The 13,954-nt window shown below is 39.9% G+C and overlaps 1 protein-coding gene across 1 annotated transcript in view; it reads left to right on the top strand.

Moving 5' to 3' along the window:
* The window catches only part of LOC116720338 (collagen alpha-1(XI) chain-like), a 55,182-nt gene extending 44,301 nt beyond the window's left edge, over positions 1-10,881 (top strand). The window contains exons 52-66 of the mRNA XM_032563532.1: positions 143-196; positions 296-349; positions 453-506; positions 588-695; positions 786-839; positions 1,504-1,557; positions 1,640-1,747; positions 2,719-2,772; positions 2,901-2,936; positions 3,041-3,094; positions 3,199-3,511; positions 3,624-3,736; positions 3,834-3,902; positions 6,329-6,562; positions 6,641-10,881. Coding sequence (XP_032419423.1) covers positions 143-196; positions 296-349; positions 453-506; positions 588-695; positions 786-839; positions 1,504-1,557; positions 1,640-1,747; positions 2,719-2,772; positions 2,901-2,936; positions 3,041-3,094; positions 3,199-3,511; positions 3,624-3,736; positions 3,834-3,902; positions 6,329-6,562; positions 6,641-6,787 — 1,506 coding nt within the window. The 3' untranslated portion in view covers positions 6,788-10,881. The remainder of the gene's footprint in view (positions 1-142; positions 197-295; positions 350-452; positions 507-587; positions 696-785; positions 840-1,503; positions 1,558-1,639; positions 1,748-2,718; positions 2,773-2,900; positions 2,937-3,040; positions 3,095-3,198; positions 3,512-3,623; positions 3,737-3,833; positions 3,903-6,328; positions 6,563-6,640) is intronic.
* Positions 10,882-13,954: the final 3,073 nt, after the last annotated feature.

Below are 13,954 nucleotides of genomic sequence, written 5' to 3' on the forward strand. Positions count from 1 at the left end.
GCAGTTTACACTGTTTTGCACAAAGTTTTTGTAAATTCTCAGCTGTGTTTTTCACAATATTTTTTCCATGCTACTTTTTAATAGAGCTATGCATGTTTTGTAGTTTAGTTTTCCTCTGCCCACTCTGTTCCTTCCTCATTAGGGTGTAGATGGCCTCCTTGGATCTAAAGGCGACACCGGAGAATCTGGTAAATCTGTAAGTCTCACTTTGTAAACTGTGACCTTTGACATCCTTAATGTCATTATTTAAGATGATGTTATCATACAATGGGACATCATTCTTTGAATTCCTCAGGGACCCCCAGGGGCAACAGGGGAGCCTGGACCACCGGGGCCTCCTGGACGAAGGGTTTGTATCTCTGATTGTGTGTTTTGTTTTTTTTTCCTCTCAGTATCAAGTTTCATTATTTGAATAATGTCCTGCTACTTTCAACTCACCTGTAAACATTCAGGGACACTTGGGAAAACCCGGAAAGGAAGGAAAAGAAGGCCTGAAAGGAACAAAGGTAAACATTTGAAGCATCTCTAAAAAAAAAACTTTTGAAATGAACCATGTCTCTGAGTGTCCCATGTTTCTGTCATTCTAGGGGACCCCTGGACTGGAGGGTCCCATTGGAAAGACGGGACCCAGAGGTTCTCAAGGGCATCCAGGAAAAAATGGTCCACAGGGCCTGAGAGGAATCCCTGGACCAGCAGTGAGTCTGTTTGTGCCAATAGGAAGAAAGCAGACTAAAGACCACTCTCAATAAGTTTCTCTTTTGGTGTGTGTGTGTGTGTGTTTTTAGGGTGAGCAGGGTTTAAATGGGCCACCGGGTCAAACTGGACCTCCAGGTCCCATGGTAAGTTCTTAAATTGAAACATTTAGGCTAATGTGCATCAGGCTAATTAGTAACATGCACTTTTACAAATAAAGTGTACCGTTTCTAGACATGAGACAACAACTATCGCCAAGTTGGAGCGTCCAGTTACCTTTCATTTGTTTCCCTCAGTAAGCACAAGGCCAGCTGGATGGGGGGGATTCATTCAAAGCGGGGGTCTCCCCGCTGCACTCCTCAACTACCAGTGTCCTGTAGCTTTTAGCTGTGTCTCAGTTTAAGCACACCCCACCTTAGTTTGTTAGGCTGACTCTGCAGAGCCTGAATGAATGCTAAAGAAGCAGTTTAGTAATTTGATGTAGGAAAACATCTAAAGGTTCAAGGACACCGACCTTGTTGGACTTCAGGTTGAGAGCCACTAAATAGTTAACCTGAAGTTTTCTGTTTGGGACAATGTATGAATTTAGCTAAAATGTTAATTAACTTTAAATAAAATTGCAAACATTAATAATAATGATCTCTAGCTATCAAAAATAAATTACATTTCTTCCATTGAGTAGAGAGAATGTATCAACGAAATTCTATGAACACTAGTGTTTTATGACTGATCTGATCAGGTTAATGGAAAAAAAAACAAACAATAAAACAAACAAACATGATTTTAACTATGTGAACTTTAACTCTTTAGGGTCCACCAGGTTTACCAGGCCTCAAGGGAGATCCTGGCAGGAAGGGAGACAAGGTTCATCAAAAACACACAAGTATTCTTTTACAGTAATGTTGTCACTGTTGTGTTTGTAACCTCATTCATGATGTGGACACAGGGTCACGGTGGACTAATCGGACTCATAGGACCTCCAGGAGACATCGGAGAGAAAGGTGACAGAGGACTACCAGGAAGCCAAGGCCTTCAAGGTCCAAAAGGAGATGAGGTACTGAAACACCCAGAGTCAGAACTTAATCAGAAGCACAATGAAATTATATACTTGAGAGTCACTTGGTGAAATAATTCAGATTGCATAAAGGTACACATTAATAAGGAAAATTTACATTGATAACACTATTTCTTAAACATGTTTTTATATGTTTTACATTTTCGTGTCCACATCTGAGCGGGCAGCACCTCCATGGGTCAGTCCCTGCTGTTTTTTTAAAGGGTGACAGAAACTGAGACTCCTCTGTAAATCCAGATTTGTTGATTATAATACAGTTTTGTAAAGCATCCACATGAAAATAGATTGTGATTTCTTAATAATTAGCTTAAAATCAAATCAAATTTTATTTGTATAGCACATTTCAGCAGCAAGGCATTTCAAAGTGCTTTACATCATATCAAACACAGAAACACAATGCAACATAGAATCAACAATCAAAACACGACATTAAGTCAAGTTCCATCAATAAATTTGTAATTGATTACATTTCAAATACATTCCTAAACAGGTGGGTTTTTAGTGGAGTTTAGAAGGTTTACCTGTTACACTCCTACTGTGTTATATGAAACAAAATACCTGTTGCTATTTTTATTCCCACTCACGCTCACAATCGCACAGTTTAAAACGATGTAAACAGCATTTTAATGGGCTTCTGGCACAAGGCTTTGTTCACCTCTTTCACGGAATTTCGAGCAGGGACTCCGCCGTCCCTCCTTAACAATATACTCGCAGAAACTATGGGTGCAGCTGACATAAAATCACAGTGTACTAATAATGGGTTTCAAGAGTTGAGTTTTATGGCAACTTCAAAAACCAACCGTAACTCAGACTTGATCGGGAAATGTCCAGCAGCAAGTAGACGTTGAGCAACAAGAACAGTTTTTAAGATGGCAGCTATTTCTTTGTTTTTGTTTCTGTTGAAGCTTGTCTTGTTTACTTATAGTTTTGTTTCCTTGTATAAAAATTAGGGTCCAGTCGGCCCACCAGGCCCACCTGGACCTCCTGGTCCCACAGGACTGTCTGTGAGTAAACTATAGGCCGTTACTCAGCTTGTAAGAGGCTAAACAATTGCTAACCTGCCAGTTTTGTGGAAAACTACCAATCCTAGTTTTATGATTCTCTCTTTTCAACACCTCACCTTTTCTAATAGGGTGCTATTGGTCAAAAAGGCTCCAAAGGGAACCAGGTACAGTTGATACTGATTTTTATGTTTTAACTATTGCCTGTTATGACACATTGTTAGCAGCTCCACAGTACAACCTAAAGTACATTGTATTATTTACTATTTAGGGTCCGATAGGTCCCAGAGGAGACACCGGCCCTGTGGGGCCTCCAGGACCACCTGTGAGTTCTGCCCATAGCAAAAGTTGTGCCATCAAAGTGTCTGTATTCATTAAGACTCTGCCTTAACTTCTTCTTTGTTCTTTTGGTGCGTTTCCTCTCCCTAGGGACGGGCCGCTGTTGGTTTTTCGCCTCTTCCAGAGCGAGGAAGAAGAAGAAGAACGCACCCTGTGGTGGATGGTGCTGCATTTGAGGACGAGACCATGGACAGAGGAGAGGACGACGGTTGGGTGCAAAGCGACCAGGCCACACTGGATGGTTTGGCGAAAGATAATGAGGCTCAGGACATGGAAGAAGTGTTTGCTTCAATTTCATCTATGAAAGTTGAGGTGGAGGGTCTGCGTAACCCAATGGGGACTTACCACAGCCCAGCACGCACCTGCAAGGAGCTGTGGCTCCTCCATCCAGAGCTCCCCAGTGGTACTTTATCACTTTATGAACTTTTTAATCGGAACAAACTGGACCTCTTCGGTTTACATGTCTAAAACATTTGTGTCCTTGTGTACATTTGTTTGTTTTTTTGCCTCTCCAGGGGAGTACTGGATAGACCCCAACCAGGGCTGCCACAGAGACGCCTTCAAAGCTTTCTGTAACTTTACTGCACAGGGAGAAACGTGTCTGTACCCAGACAAAAAGTTCCAGTCGGTTAGTTTATACAGCTTGGAGTAAGAGAGAGATCACTAAATCTTCTTTTGTTTTGACAGCAGTACAAGATAACTTCATGTTCTTTTGTTTCCATCAGGTGAAATTAGCAGCATGGAAAGGGGAAAAACCTAACACCTGGTACAGTAAATTCAGGAAAGGAAAACAGGTACAATGTGATAAATAAATCTGCATCAGTTTCATTCTGACTTTATGGGGAGATATATGTGATTTGAAAGATAATTTTATGACTCTTGCAACAGAGATCCATTTCTGGTGATCAATAGAAAATGATCTAAACTTCTGTCCATGTCATAACAAACGAGTCTCTCCACTGAGTTTACATACAACGTGTTCTTGTATGCTTTCGACTTTTGTCCCCACAAGTTCATTTTCCAGGCTTTTTAAATGTTCAGTGATCAAAAGCACCATCGATAGTAATGAAGCTGAGGTAACGCTCTTTTCCACAACAACAGAGAGAAAAGTTGTCTGCACAGATTGGTTTGTTTCCATGGAGAAAATTGGTTGAGTGAATAGATAGGAAGTCTGCACTGATTGGTATGCTCTCTGCAGGCCTGGGGATGCTTTTAAAGAAAGTGTTGGTTTAGTTAGAGCCACAAATGACCAGAATAACAGCTTCAATTATTTTACCTAAGAAAACAAAACACGGGCCGTCAGTTTCATTTTGACAGGCAACAGTATAATCAGGAAGTTTGAGGGTTGAAGACAGATTTGTTCATGGAGACAAAATGAGGCTGCTGTGAGGTACAGAGCTCTGAGAAATAAACTGGCTCTGCCGAAAGTTTGAATACAAGATGGAATTTGTGCTTCTATGTTTGTCAAAATTAACACATACACACACGCCTGCACAGATATACTATATATATATACATACAGTATATACACTGCTCAAAAAAATAAAGGGAACACTCAAATAACACATCCTAGATCTGAATGAAAGAAATATTCTCATTGAATACTTTGTTCTGTACAAAGTTGAATGTGCTGACAACAAAATCACACAAAAATCATCAATGGAAATCAAATTTATTAACCAATGGAGGCCTGGATTTGGAGCCACACACAAAATTAAAGTGAAATAACACTACACGCTGATCCAACTTTAATGTAATGTCCTTAAAACAAGTCAAAATGAGGCTCAGTATTGTGTGTGGCCTCCACGTGCCTGTATGACCTCCCTACAACGCCTGGGCCTGCTCCTGATGAGGTGGCGGATGGTCTCCTGAGGGATCTCCTCCCAGACCTGGACTAAAGCATCCGCCAACTCCTGGACAGTCTGTTGTGCAACGTGACGTTGGTGGATGGAGCGAGACATGATGTCCCAGATGTGCTCAATCGGATTCAGGTCTGGGAACGGGCTGGCCAGTCCATAGCTTCAATGCCTTCATCTTGCAGGAACTGCTGACACACTCCAGCCACATGAGGTCTAGCATTGTCCTGCATTAGGAGGAACCCAGGGCCAACCGCACCAGCATATGGTCTCACAAGGGGTCTGAGGATCTCATCTCGGTACCTAATGGCAGTCAGGCTACCTCTGGTGAGCACATGGAGGGCTGTGCGGCCTTCCAAAGAAATGCCACCTCACACCATTACTGACCCACTGCCAAACCGGTCATGCTGAAGGATGTTGCAGGCAGCAGACCGCTCTCCACGGCGTCTCCAGACTCTGTCACGTCTGTCACATGTGCTCAGTGTGAACCTGCTTTCATCTGTGAAGAGCACAAGGCGCCAGTGGCGAATTTGCCAATCCTGGTGTTCTCTGGCAAATGCCAAGCGTCCTGCACGGTGTTGGGCTGTGAGCACAACCCCCATCTGTGGACGTCGGGCCCTCATACCATCCTCATGGAGTCGGTTTCTAACCGTTTGTGCAGACACATGCACATTTGTGGCCTGCTGGAGGTCATTTTGCAGGGCTCTGGCAGTGCTCCTCCTGTTCCTTCTTGCACAAAGGCGGAGGTAGCGGTCCTGCTGCTGGGTTGTTGCCCTCCTACGGCCTCCTCCACGTCTCCTGGTGTACTGGCCTGTCTCCTGGTAGCGCCTCCAGCCTCTGGACACTACGCTGACAGACACAGCAAACCTTCTTGCCACAGCTCGCATTGATGTGCCATCCTGGATGAGCTGCACTACCTGAGCCACTTGTGTGGGTTGTGGAGTCCGTCTCATGCTACCACGAGTGTGAAAGCACCACCAACATTCAAAACTGACCAAAACATCAGCCAGACAGCATAGGTACTGAGAAGTGGTCTGTGGTCCCAACTGCAGAACCACTCCTTTATTGAGTGTGTCTTGCTAATTGCCAATAATTTCCACCTGTTGTCTATTCCATTTGCACAACAGCAGGTGAAATTGATTGTCAATCAGTGTTGCTTCCTAAGTGGACAGTTTGATTTCACAGAAGTTTGATTTACTTGGAGTTATATTGTGTTGTTTAAGTGTTCCCTTTATTTTTTTGAGCAGTGTACATGATGTGATGATGTGCACAGAGCTACTCTTTGTTTCCATTGTGTCTTCACTGTATTTGACCATGAAATGCTTCTTTTAGCTTGAACGTGTCATTCTGTGGCTCTCTTCCAGTTCTCCTACACAGGGTCAGATGGTGTCTCGATACACATCGTTCAGCTGACCTTCCTGAAGCTTCTCAGTGCCACAGCCAAGCAGACTTTCACCTATCACTGCCTCAACTCTGCCGCCTGGCTACACGCGGCCAGCTACAGTCATGAACATGCACTGCGCTTCAGAGGCAGCAACGGGGAGGAGCTGACTCACGAGAATGCACATTACATCAGTCCGTTATACGACGGCTGCCAAGTAAGTGTTGCAGACGCCTGACATTAAAGCAAATGTGCAGAAATGTGCTTAACTTTTTTGTTGTTTGATATTGTGCAGGTACGCTCAGGACAGGAGAGGACGGTTTTGGAAATTGAGGCACCGACATCCCAGACTCTCCCCATCATCGACATAGCTGTGTCCGATTTCGGCAATGGGAACCAGAAATTTGGTTTCCAAGTTGGCCCGGTTTGCTTCAATGGTTAACAATCTCAGGAAGGCATAAGAATGGGATTAATTTAATAGAAAAGAGCCTTGGACACTTTTTACATGCAGGGAGAACAAAACTTTCAAGATCACATATTTAATTTGTACAGTAAATAATGTTTCATGGCTCAAACTAGCACTCTTGCTCAAATGTTCATTCGGTTTGTATGTTACTGGTTCATTGTTGTTGTATGCTACAATGCCTCACTGTGGATTCACATGCTGTTATAAAGAGAAGGACACCTTTGTTGATGTCCTCACGGTTTTTGTTTTCTTCTTTTCTTCAACATGTTTTCTCTGCTTCTGTTTCAGTAATGACTTTAAAAAACAAATGGTTACAGTCACCTGTAAGGGAATCAGTGTGGAGGAATTAATATTCTTAAACCTGACAGATGCAGACCATCCAGCATAATCCAATGAAATAACTGAAACTGTCAGCATTCACAAATAGGTTCATATTAGTTTATTGTGTTCATCGCAAATATCTGATTGAGAAATCATAAAGAAGAAGCTGACTTTTAATTAGTGACACACAGAGAATAATTCTGGTTACTGGAATCGGGTTTGATGATAATTCTTAGTGTTCCTAAGCACTACCAGGAAGGAGGAACATCTTTCATTTGTGTGGACACTGTAACTGAGGAAAAACACTCATTGTTACAGTTTGATGTTTAAAGTCAAAGGACAAACAGTGATATTTAAGCTATTCAAAAGGAAAATAGTTGCTGTTAATTTAGGCTGCAGTAGAGTAAGACAGAGGCAGAATGATGAACATTTAGCAACAAACCTGATCATTTTTACTCTTTACTTCCTGCAACCACTGAAAGTTCGAATCCAACAAAGAAAATAGACTTTAGCCTACATTCAAATTCTCTTAACACTGCTACAGATATTCTCTACTCTACTTTCCTAGTGATGAAAAACATAGATGTTTTAACAATTTTTCCAAGAAGGACATCAATAAGAGTTTATGTGTTTTATAAAAAAATGTATTTCAATACAATTCAAATCTCATATTTGTGACTGTGTACAGTTTCAAATATTTTTTGTTGTCGTCAAACCTCAATTTTTTGTTTTCTTTTGTTCTTTGTTTTGTTGTAGTTGCGTGGTTGTGATCATGAGTTAAACACATTGCATTGATGAGCCACAACATTAAAACCACTTTCATAATGAATAATACAAACATTGATTCATAATTAGTCAATGTTTTATCTTTGAGAATATCTTCTATCTTAAACCATCCATGTTAATCCTCTTTGATGTCAAACACCATATCTGGTACGTCCTGATCAAGGATGTTTTCATTATAAGAATTGAAGTCTGAACTAAAAGTGAACTAAATTCAACTTCAGGTCCATGTTGTTAGTTCATCACAGGTCAGCAGTGTTAGCTACTAAATAACAGACTAGTCATTCATTTTCTTAAATTTACAAGTATATGTAAAACAGTTTAGATGTTTTTTCACCTTTTATAATAATTACTGTGAAAGAGACTACAAAATATAACTTCCTGTTTATCTGTGTGATGCCACCTGCTCTGTGCTCTGTTCCTTAAGAAATCCTTAGATCACGGTCGATACGAGGAAAATAGTAAATTTCACGACCAAAAAAATGCCAAGTTTATCGATGTTACAAAACAGGTCCTACAACTCACTCAATCATAGTAACAATATAGAAAAATGAAAGCCCAAGTTATTCCAGTCAACACCATTCATAAACTAAGTCACAGGAGACCCTGACATAAATCTTTTGTGAGTTTATTTAAGACTGTAACTTCAGGTGTTGAGTAAGATACATCTATAGAAATAAAGGATGTATTTTCAAATCATTATAATAGCTTCCTTCAGCTAACTAACCTCATATTGCTGCAGCAGCTATGGAAAAAAATGTCTGTCACTGTCAAAAGAATATGATCAGAATGTCTTGGACATACAGGGTCTATAAAAACCACTCGTCACCTTGGATGTTTTACCCTCTGTATTAGTTTAACTAATTAATCATAAGCAACAAAATTAGCTTTTTGTGTTGAAAATGTTTAACAACCCCTCACTCCATGTATAACATCAAAGTGGGAACTGATTTCAATGTATGATAAATATATTCACCTCTTTCAAATCAGTATTTAATGAAAGCATCTTCGGCTGCAATCGCAGTCAGTGTGGATAGATCTCAGTCAGGCTTCCACATCTGGATTCTGCAATTTTACTCTGTTCCTTCTTGCTAATCTCTTCAAGCTGTGTCAGGTTGTGTGGGGATTGGTTGTGAACACCCTTTTTTCCAGTCCTGGCACAAACTCTCTATTGGATTGAGGTCTAGGCTTTGACTTGGCCACTGCAGAACATCCGCCGTGTCTTCCAGCCATTTCTGTGGAGCTATATTTTATTGTTTTCATTTTACCTTGTACCTTTAAAAGCCTTCAAGGGCCTGCTGCCAAGAAGCCTCCCCACCAACAGGATTTCACAGTGGGGATACAGGGTGTGTAGTGATTTGCAGTGTTTTGTGTCTGCCAAACATATAATCTTGTCAGATGGCCAAAAAACTTCATTTGGTTTCTTCTGACCAAAGAACTTTCTTCCACTTGATCATGGAGTCTCACGTGCCTTTTGGAAAGCTCTTGTCAAGCTTTTATATTGAGTTTTCGTCAGCAGTGGCTTTCTCATATCTGCTCTGCCATAAACGTTTGAAAGGTGAAGAAGATAGGCAACAGTGGTTATAATGCAAAGTCTCTCCCATCTCAGCTGCTAAAGCTCTTAGCTCTTTCAGTGTAGTCATAGTGACCCGGTGACTGCTCTCACTAGTCTAGTTTTTGCACATTCAGTCAGCTTGTGAGGATGGCCTGATCTGGTCTCAGATTTAATGTGTAAAATATTCCTTCCAATTCTTGAGGATGGATTTAGCCGAACTCCAGGGGCGGTTTGGTATCTTAGAGAATTTGTTTCCTCTGATTTGCTTGGAATGCGCTTTTGTCTTCATGCTGTCATGGCAACCAGAAATACCAATTAACAGGTGAATGGACCTTCTAGACACAGGTGCCTTTCTACTACAATCCCTGTACTCAGGTGATCTCCACTCCACTCATTGTGAAACTACTAGCACCAACTGGCTGGACCACTGTTGAATTAGGTCAGTCGATTTAAAAGAGTTGAGTATTCATTTATTTTATGTTACACATTATTAGTTGTTTTCACTTTGACATTAAAGGATATTTTTGTATCTTAGTCAAAAAAAGACTAGTTTTGTTGATTAATTAAAAAACACACACACAATAGTAATGGTAAAACATTTGAAACTCACTATTAACAAATGTCATTACCTTAAATCACTCAGATATTTGGCAAAAAAAATATCTTGATTGGGACATCCCTGGCAAGGACTCAGCACAACACAAATTTCCTACATTCATTCCCTGAAAAGCTGGACCTCTGTTAAAAAAAGACCTACAAATTATTAAGGCGGTGCTTTTAAAGTTGTGGCTGATCCACGGATTTTGGAGTGTAATATATAATGGTGTTATTATATAGGTCCCCCTAGAATACAGTTATATATATATATATATATATCGTTGTGAGGAAACACTGATGTTTGTCAATACCCAACATTGTTCTTAGTATATTTGTTTGGAAAGTGATTGTGTTTTAATAAAAGTACATAATGTACATTTAAATTATTACAATCACATTTTTATCAAATTTGACCAAAAAGCAAACGATAACTTTTAAACAAATTGAGGAATCTGTTGCTCTTTGATATCTTGGGGAAAAAAAGTTTTATTCATGTTTATATTCTGGTGTTGTTCTGTGATGGACTGGTGACTGTCCAGGGTGACCCTGACCCTCACCGGTTGACCTCTGGAGATGGGCACCAGAACCCTTCCCGGCACCAGCAGGGATAAGCGTGTAAGATAATGAATGGATGGATAAATTTGTTTTTTAATTGCTTTTATTCTTTTAGCAAAATTTCAGACATATGGCTATGTGATTGTGTATTATCTGTCTTGTATAGTTTAATTGCTATTGTTTTACATCAGACTTAATCATTTTTCAAGTTAGAAATCAGATTCACTGCCCCTTTGACAAGTAAATTCAATGCGACTAATCTTATTGTCATGTCATCCATACTTTAGTGCTAACAGTAGCCTCTAACCTGTTTACCTGCTCTATAAAATGAACATTTTATCACAGTTGTAAATATTCTTTGACCAAATCTGGTTCAGAACACAAGACCAGGGAGACGTGCTATGCAGTTTGGGGTGTCACCTGCAGTAGGTAAAACAAAAACGATATTTTCACTTTCTTCAGTGTTCATACTTGGAGCAATTCTAGTTGTATTTTTTACCACTCTTTACATCAGTGCTGATAGGCTTCATTTTGATTGGACGATTTGCTGGTTTTTGAAGCATAATGCATTTTTCTTGGTCAAAGCCCTCTCCCTTAACTGCAATGTAACTTTTATTTCACTGTGCAGAGGTACTGTACATTGGTATTTCAGCAGTTTCAACTTTGACAGTTCTGGGGTTGGTCTTTCAAGTTCTGTCCAATTTCTTCTCATTTTAGAGCAATGACTCAGTTCAGATGGCCTCAGCCCAACTACACATCAAAAGGAGATTTAGAGTGGGTAAAGCAGGACAACAATTAACCTGTGGGATGGTCTTCTCAAAAGCTGATATTCAAAAGCTCAGTCTGTCTGAAGAAATCAATCAATTCATCTGGACTCTATGAATTTAGCTGTGAAGAGTTGCAAACATCCAGAATGATGTTAGAAGCTTTTTGATGGTTACAAAAAGCATGTGGTCAAGATGCATTTAGTCAAATGTTTGGGAAAGATTTAATATTTATAGAAATGTATAACAAAAAAGTTTTCTTATTTATTGAAAAGAATGGTCCTGGTTACTTATAGATGGAGTCCTCTTCCGTCTTTTTAAAAATTCCCTGTGTTGTGCCTTCTTTTATTATTTCGCCATTGTCTGTACTTTAATATATTCTGTTATTCTGTCACCATGACAGATAACACAACAAATGAAACAAGACACTGACCTTCTCTAATCACAGCAATGTCTTCAATTCCCCAGATGAACTCCTTCTACTTTGCATTAAAAGCCATTTATCTTTTCCCTGAATTTAATCTGAGATGATTGCCTCTGATAATTTACAGAAAAAAGAGGGAGCAGTTAGAGCAGCAGCTGAAAAGAAGAAGCCAACACACCCACACACACACGCCCACACGCACACACACACACACACACACACTGCAGACGTAGGTGTGTGGAGCCTGGACTGACACGATGAATTGAATCAGTATATGCTTTCATCAAATATGACATTCTATTTTCTGTAATTGCCACAGCATGCATAACATAAAAAATGTTTTGCTCACATGTGACTGTTGATGTTTCAATCATCAGAGAATGGACTGATTGGAAACAAGACTTTAAACTGAGTTCAGAAGGTGAGATTTGTTGCTAAAAATTCAGATGTGAACAAATGAAGCACTAAAAGTAAGACTACTTTTGTTTGTTTTGGAGTAAGGTGAGGGAATGGTGACCTCTGGATGACCTCGACTCATTTTTAATATCTCAGAAACCAAAGCAGCACAGACAGAGCACTAAGAGCTCATTCTTCTATCTTCTGTTATTTTTCACATGGATGGAGTGTCAGCTTCATTCAACTGAAATGTTCCACCATTAACAGAAATTATTGCCTTTGAACCAAAGCATATGTACAGTAGAATATACTATTTAGTCCATCACTTGATCTGGATGGCATTAAGTTGGCCACTGATAATAAAGTAAAACCCTCTTTTATTTTTGATCAAGATATGAAATTTAAATCCTGTTAGATTTGTATAAATTCTTCTTTTTTCTTCATAATGGTGGATACTAGAATTTCTAAAAGTAGAATTTGATGCGGATTTTTTTAGTTACCTCAGCTTTACCCTTTAACTAAACCAATAAAAAAATATCTCAACTAAGTATCATGTCTGAGCTGGACTCGTGGTGCAGCTGAACCAGATGTTTCCTGTCTGTAAAATCTGAAGGACGACTCTTCTATGTATCCCCCCTGTGGTCAGTGATACAACCAACGGCTGACTTCTAACCAGCCCTGGTTCCAAAAGGAACCACAACTCTCATTGCCCCAGGGAACAGGGTAGGACTGAGATCTAAGTGCTAATGCACAAACGCTGAACCCAGGATTGAACCCAGGCCGGCCTTCACCACGTCACCACAACAATTCTGTGGATTTGATTATGCCGTTAACCGGCATGCATTTTGCGTAGCACTGAGAAATAGTTTGTGTGATGATTTTGTCCACACATCAGATATGTTTGAAGGCTGTTAGTGTTAGAAGTCGCTGCTTGTCACCAGCAAATGACTGAGGACAGATGATACGACTGAGTTTAAGTTTTCACAGGAATTTCAAAGATTGGGTCAGGAATCAGGATATTTTAAATCATCTTCACTGACTTACCATGGGAGTATCGGGGTCAACACATCAGTGTCTTTGAAAAAGCATTTTGTCTTTATGTTGGAGTTGCAAGTTTCACAACATTTTCCACAAATTTAACAGTTTACAATAGTAGTTGTATTGTCCTCTTGTTGTTCCTTTGGTAGGATAATGGCAGGTGAATGTCACTTCTGACATTCACTTCAATGTCAGAACATTGTTCACAATAGTCACCTCTGTACAGCTCACAGTCTGTGTTAATGACATATTGGGTCAGATAGTGCAACATATAAAACAAAAAGAATACTGGCTTTTCCTGATGTACTACATCCTTTACCTTCAGTGTTTCAATTATTTCATTCTGAACTGCAAAGACTTCATCTGGGGGAAAATATCTTCCTGAATGGTGGATTGTTGTAAAGAAAAACCTTGCAAACAATGATGTCTCTGTAAAAAGTCCAGATTCTGAGCTACAAACCTTCAGGTAATACTCAAGTTCATAATGTTGTGGCATTCGTCCAACAGTTGAAGATTGAATTGGAAAATTTTCAAAAGTACGTGTTTGGCTCAAGATTAGCATCCACACTGTCAAAATCGTCTGTGTCATTTTGAATTTCTTTTCTTCTGCTGAAGAGGATTCTTCTAATGATGAATCCTCAGAAATTTCTTCAAAATTTGTCAAAATTTCCTCGCTGTTACAGCTTGAATTCACATCCAGGTCCGTTATG

The sequence above is a fragment of the Xiphophorus hellerii genome, chromosome 5 (assembly GCF_003331165.1).
Source record: "Xiphophorus hellerii strain 12219 chromosome 5, Xiphophorus_hellerii-4.1, whole genome shotgun sequence".
Classification (NCBI taxonomy): Eukaryota; Metazoa; Chordata; class Actinopteri; order Cyprinodontiformes; family Poeciliidae; genus Xiphophorus; species Xiphophorus hellerii.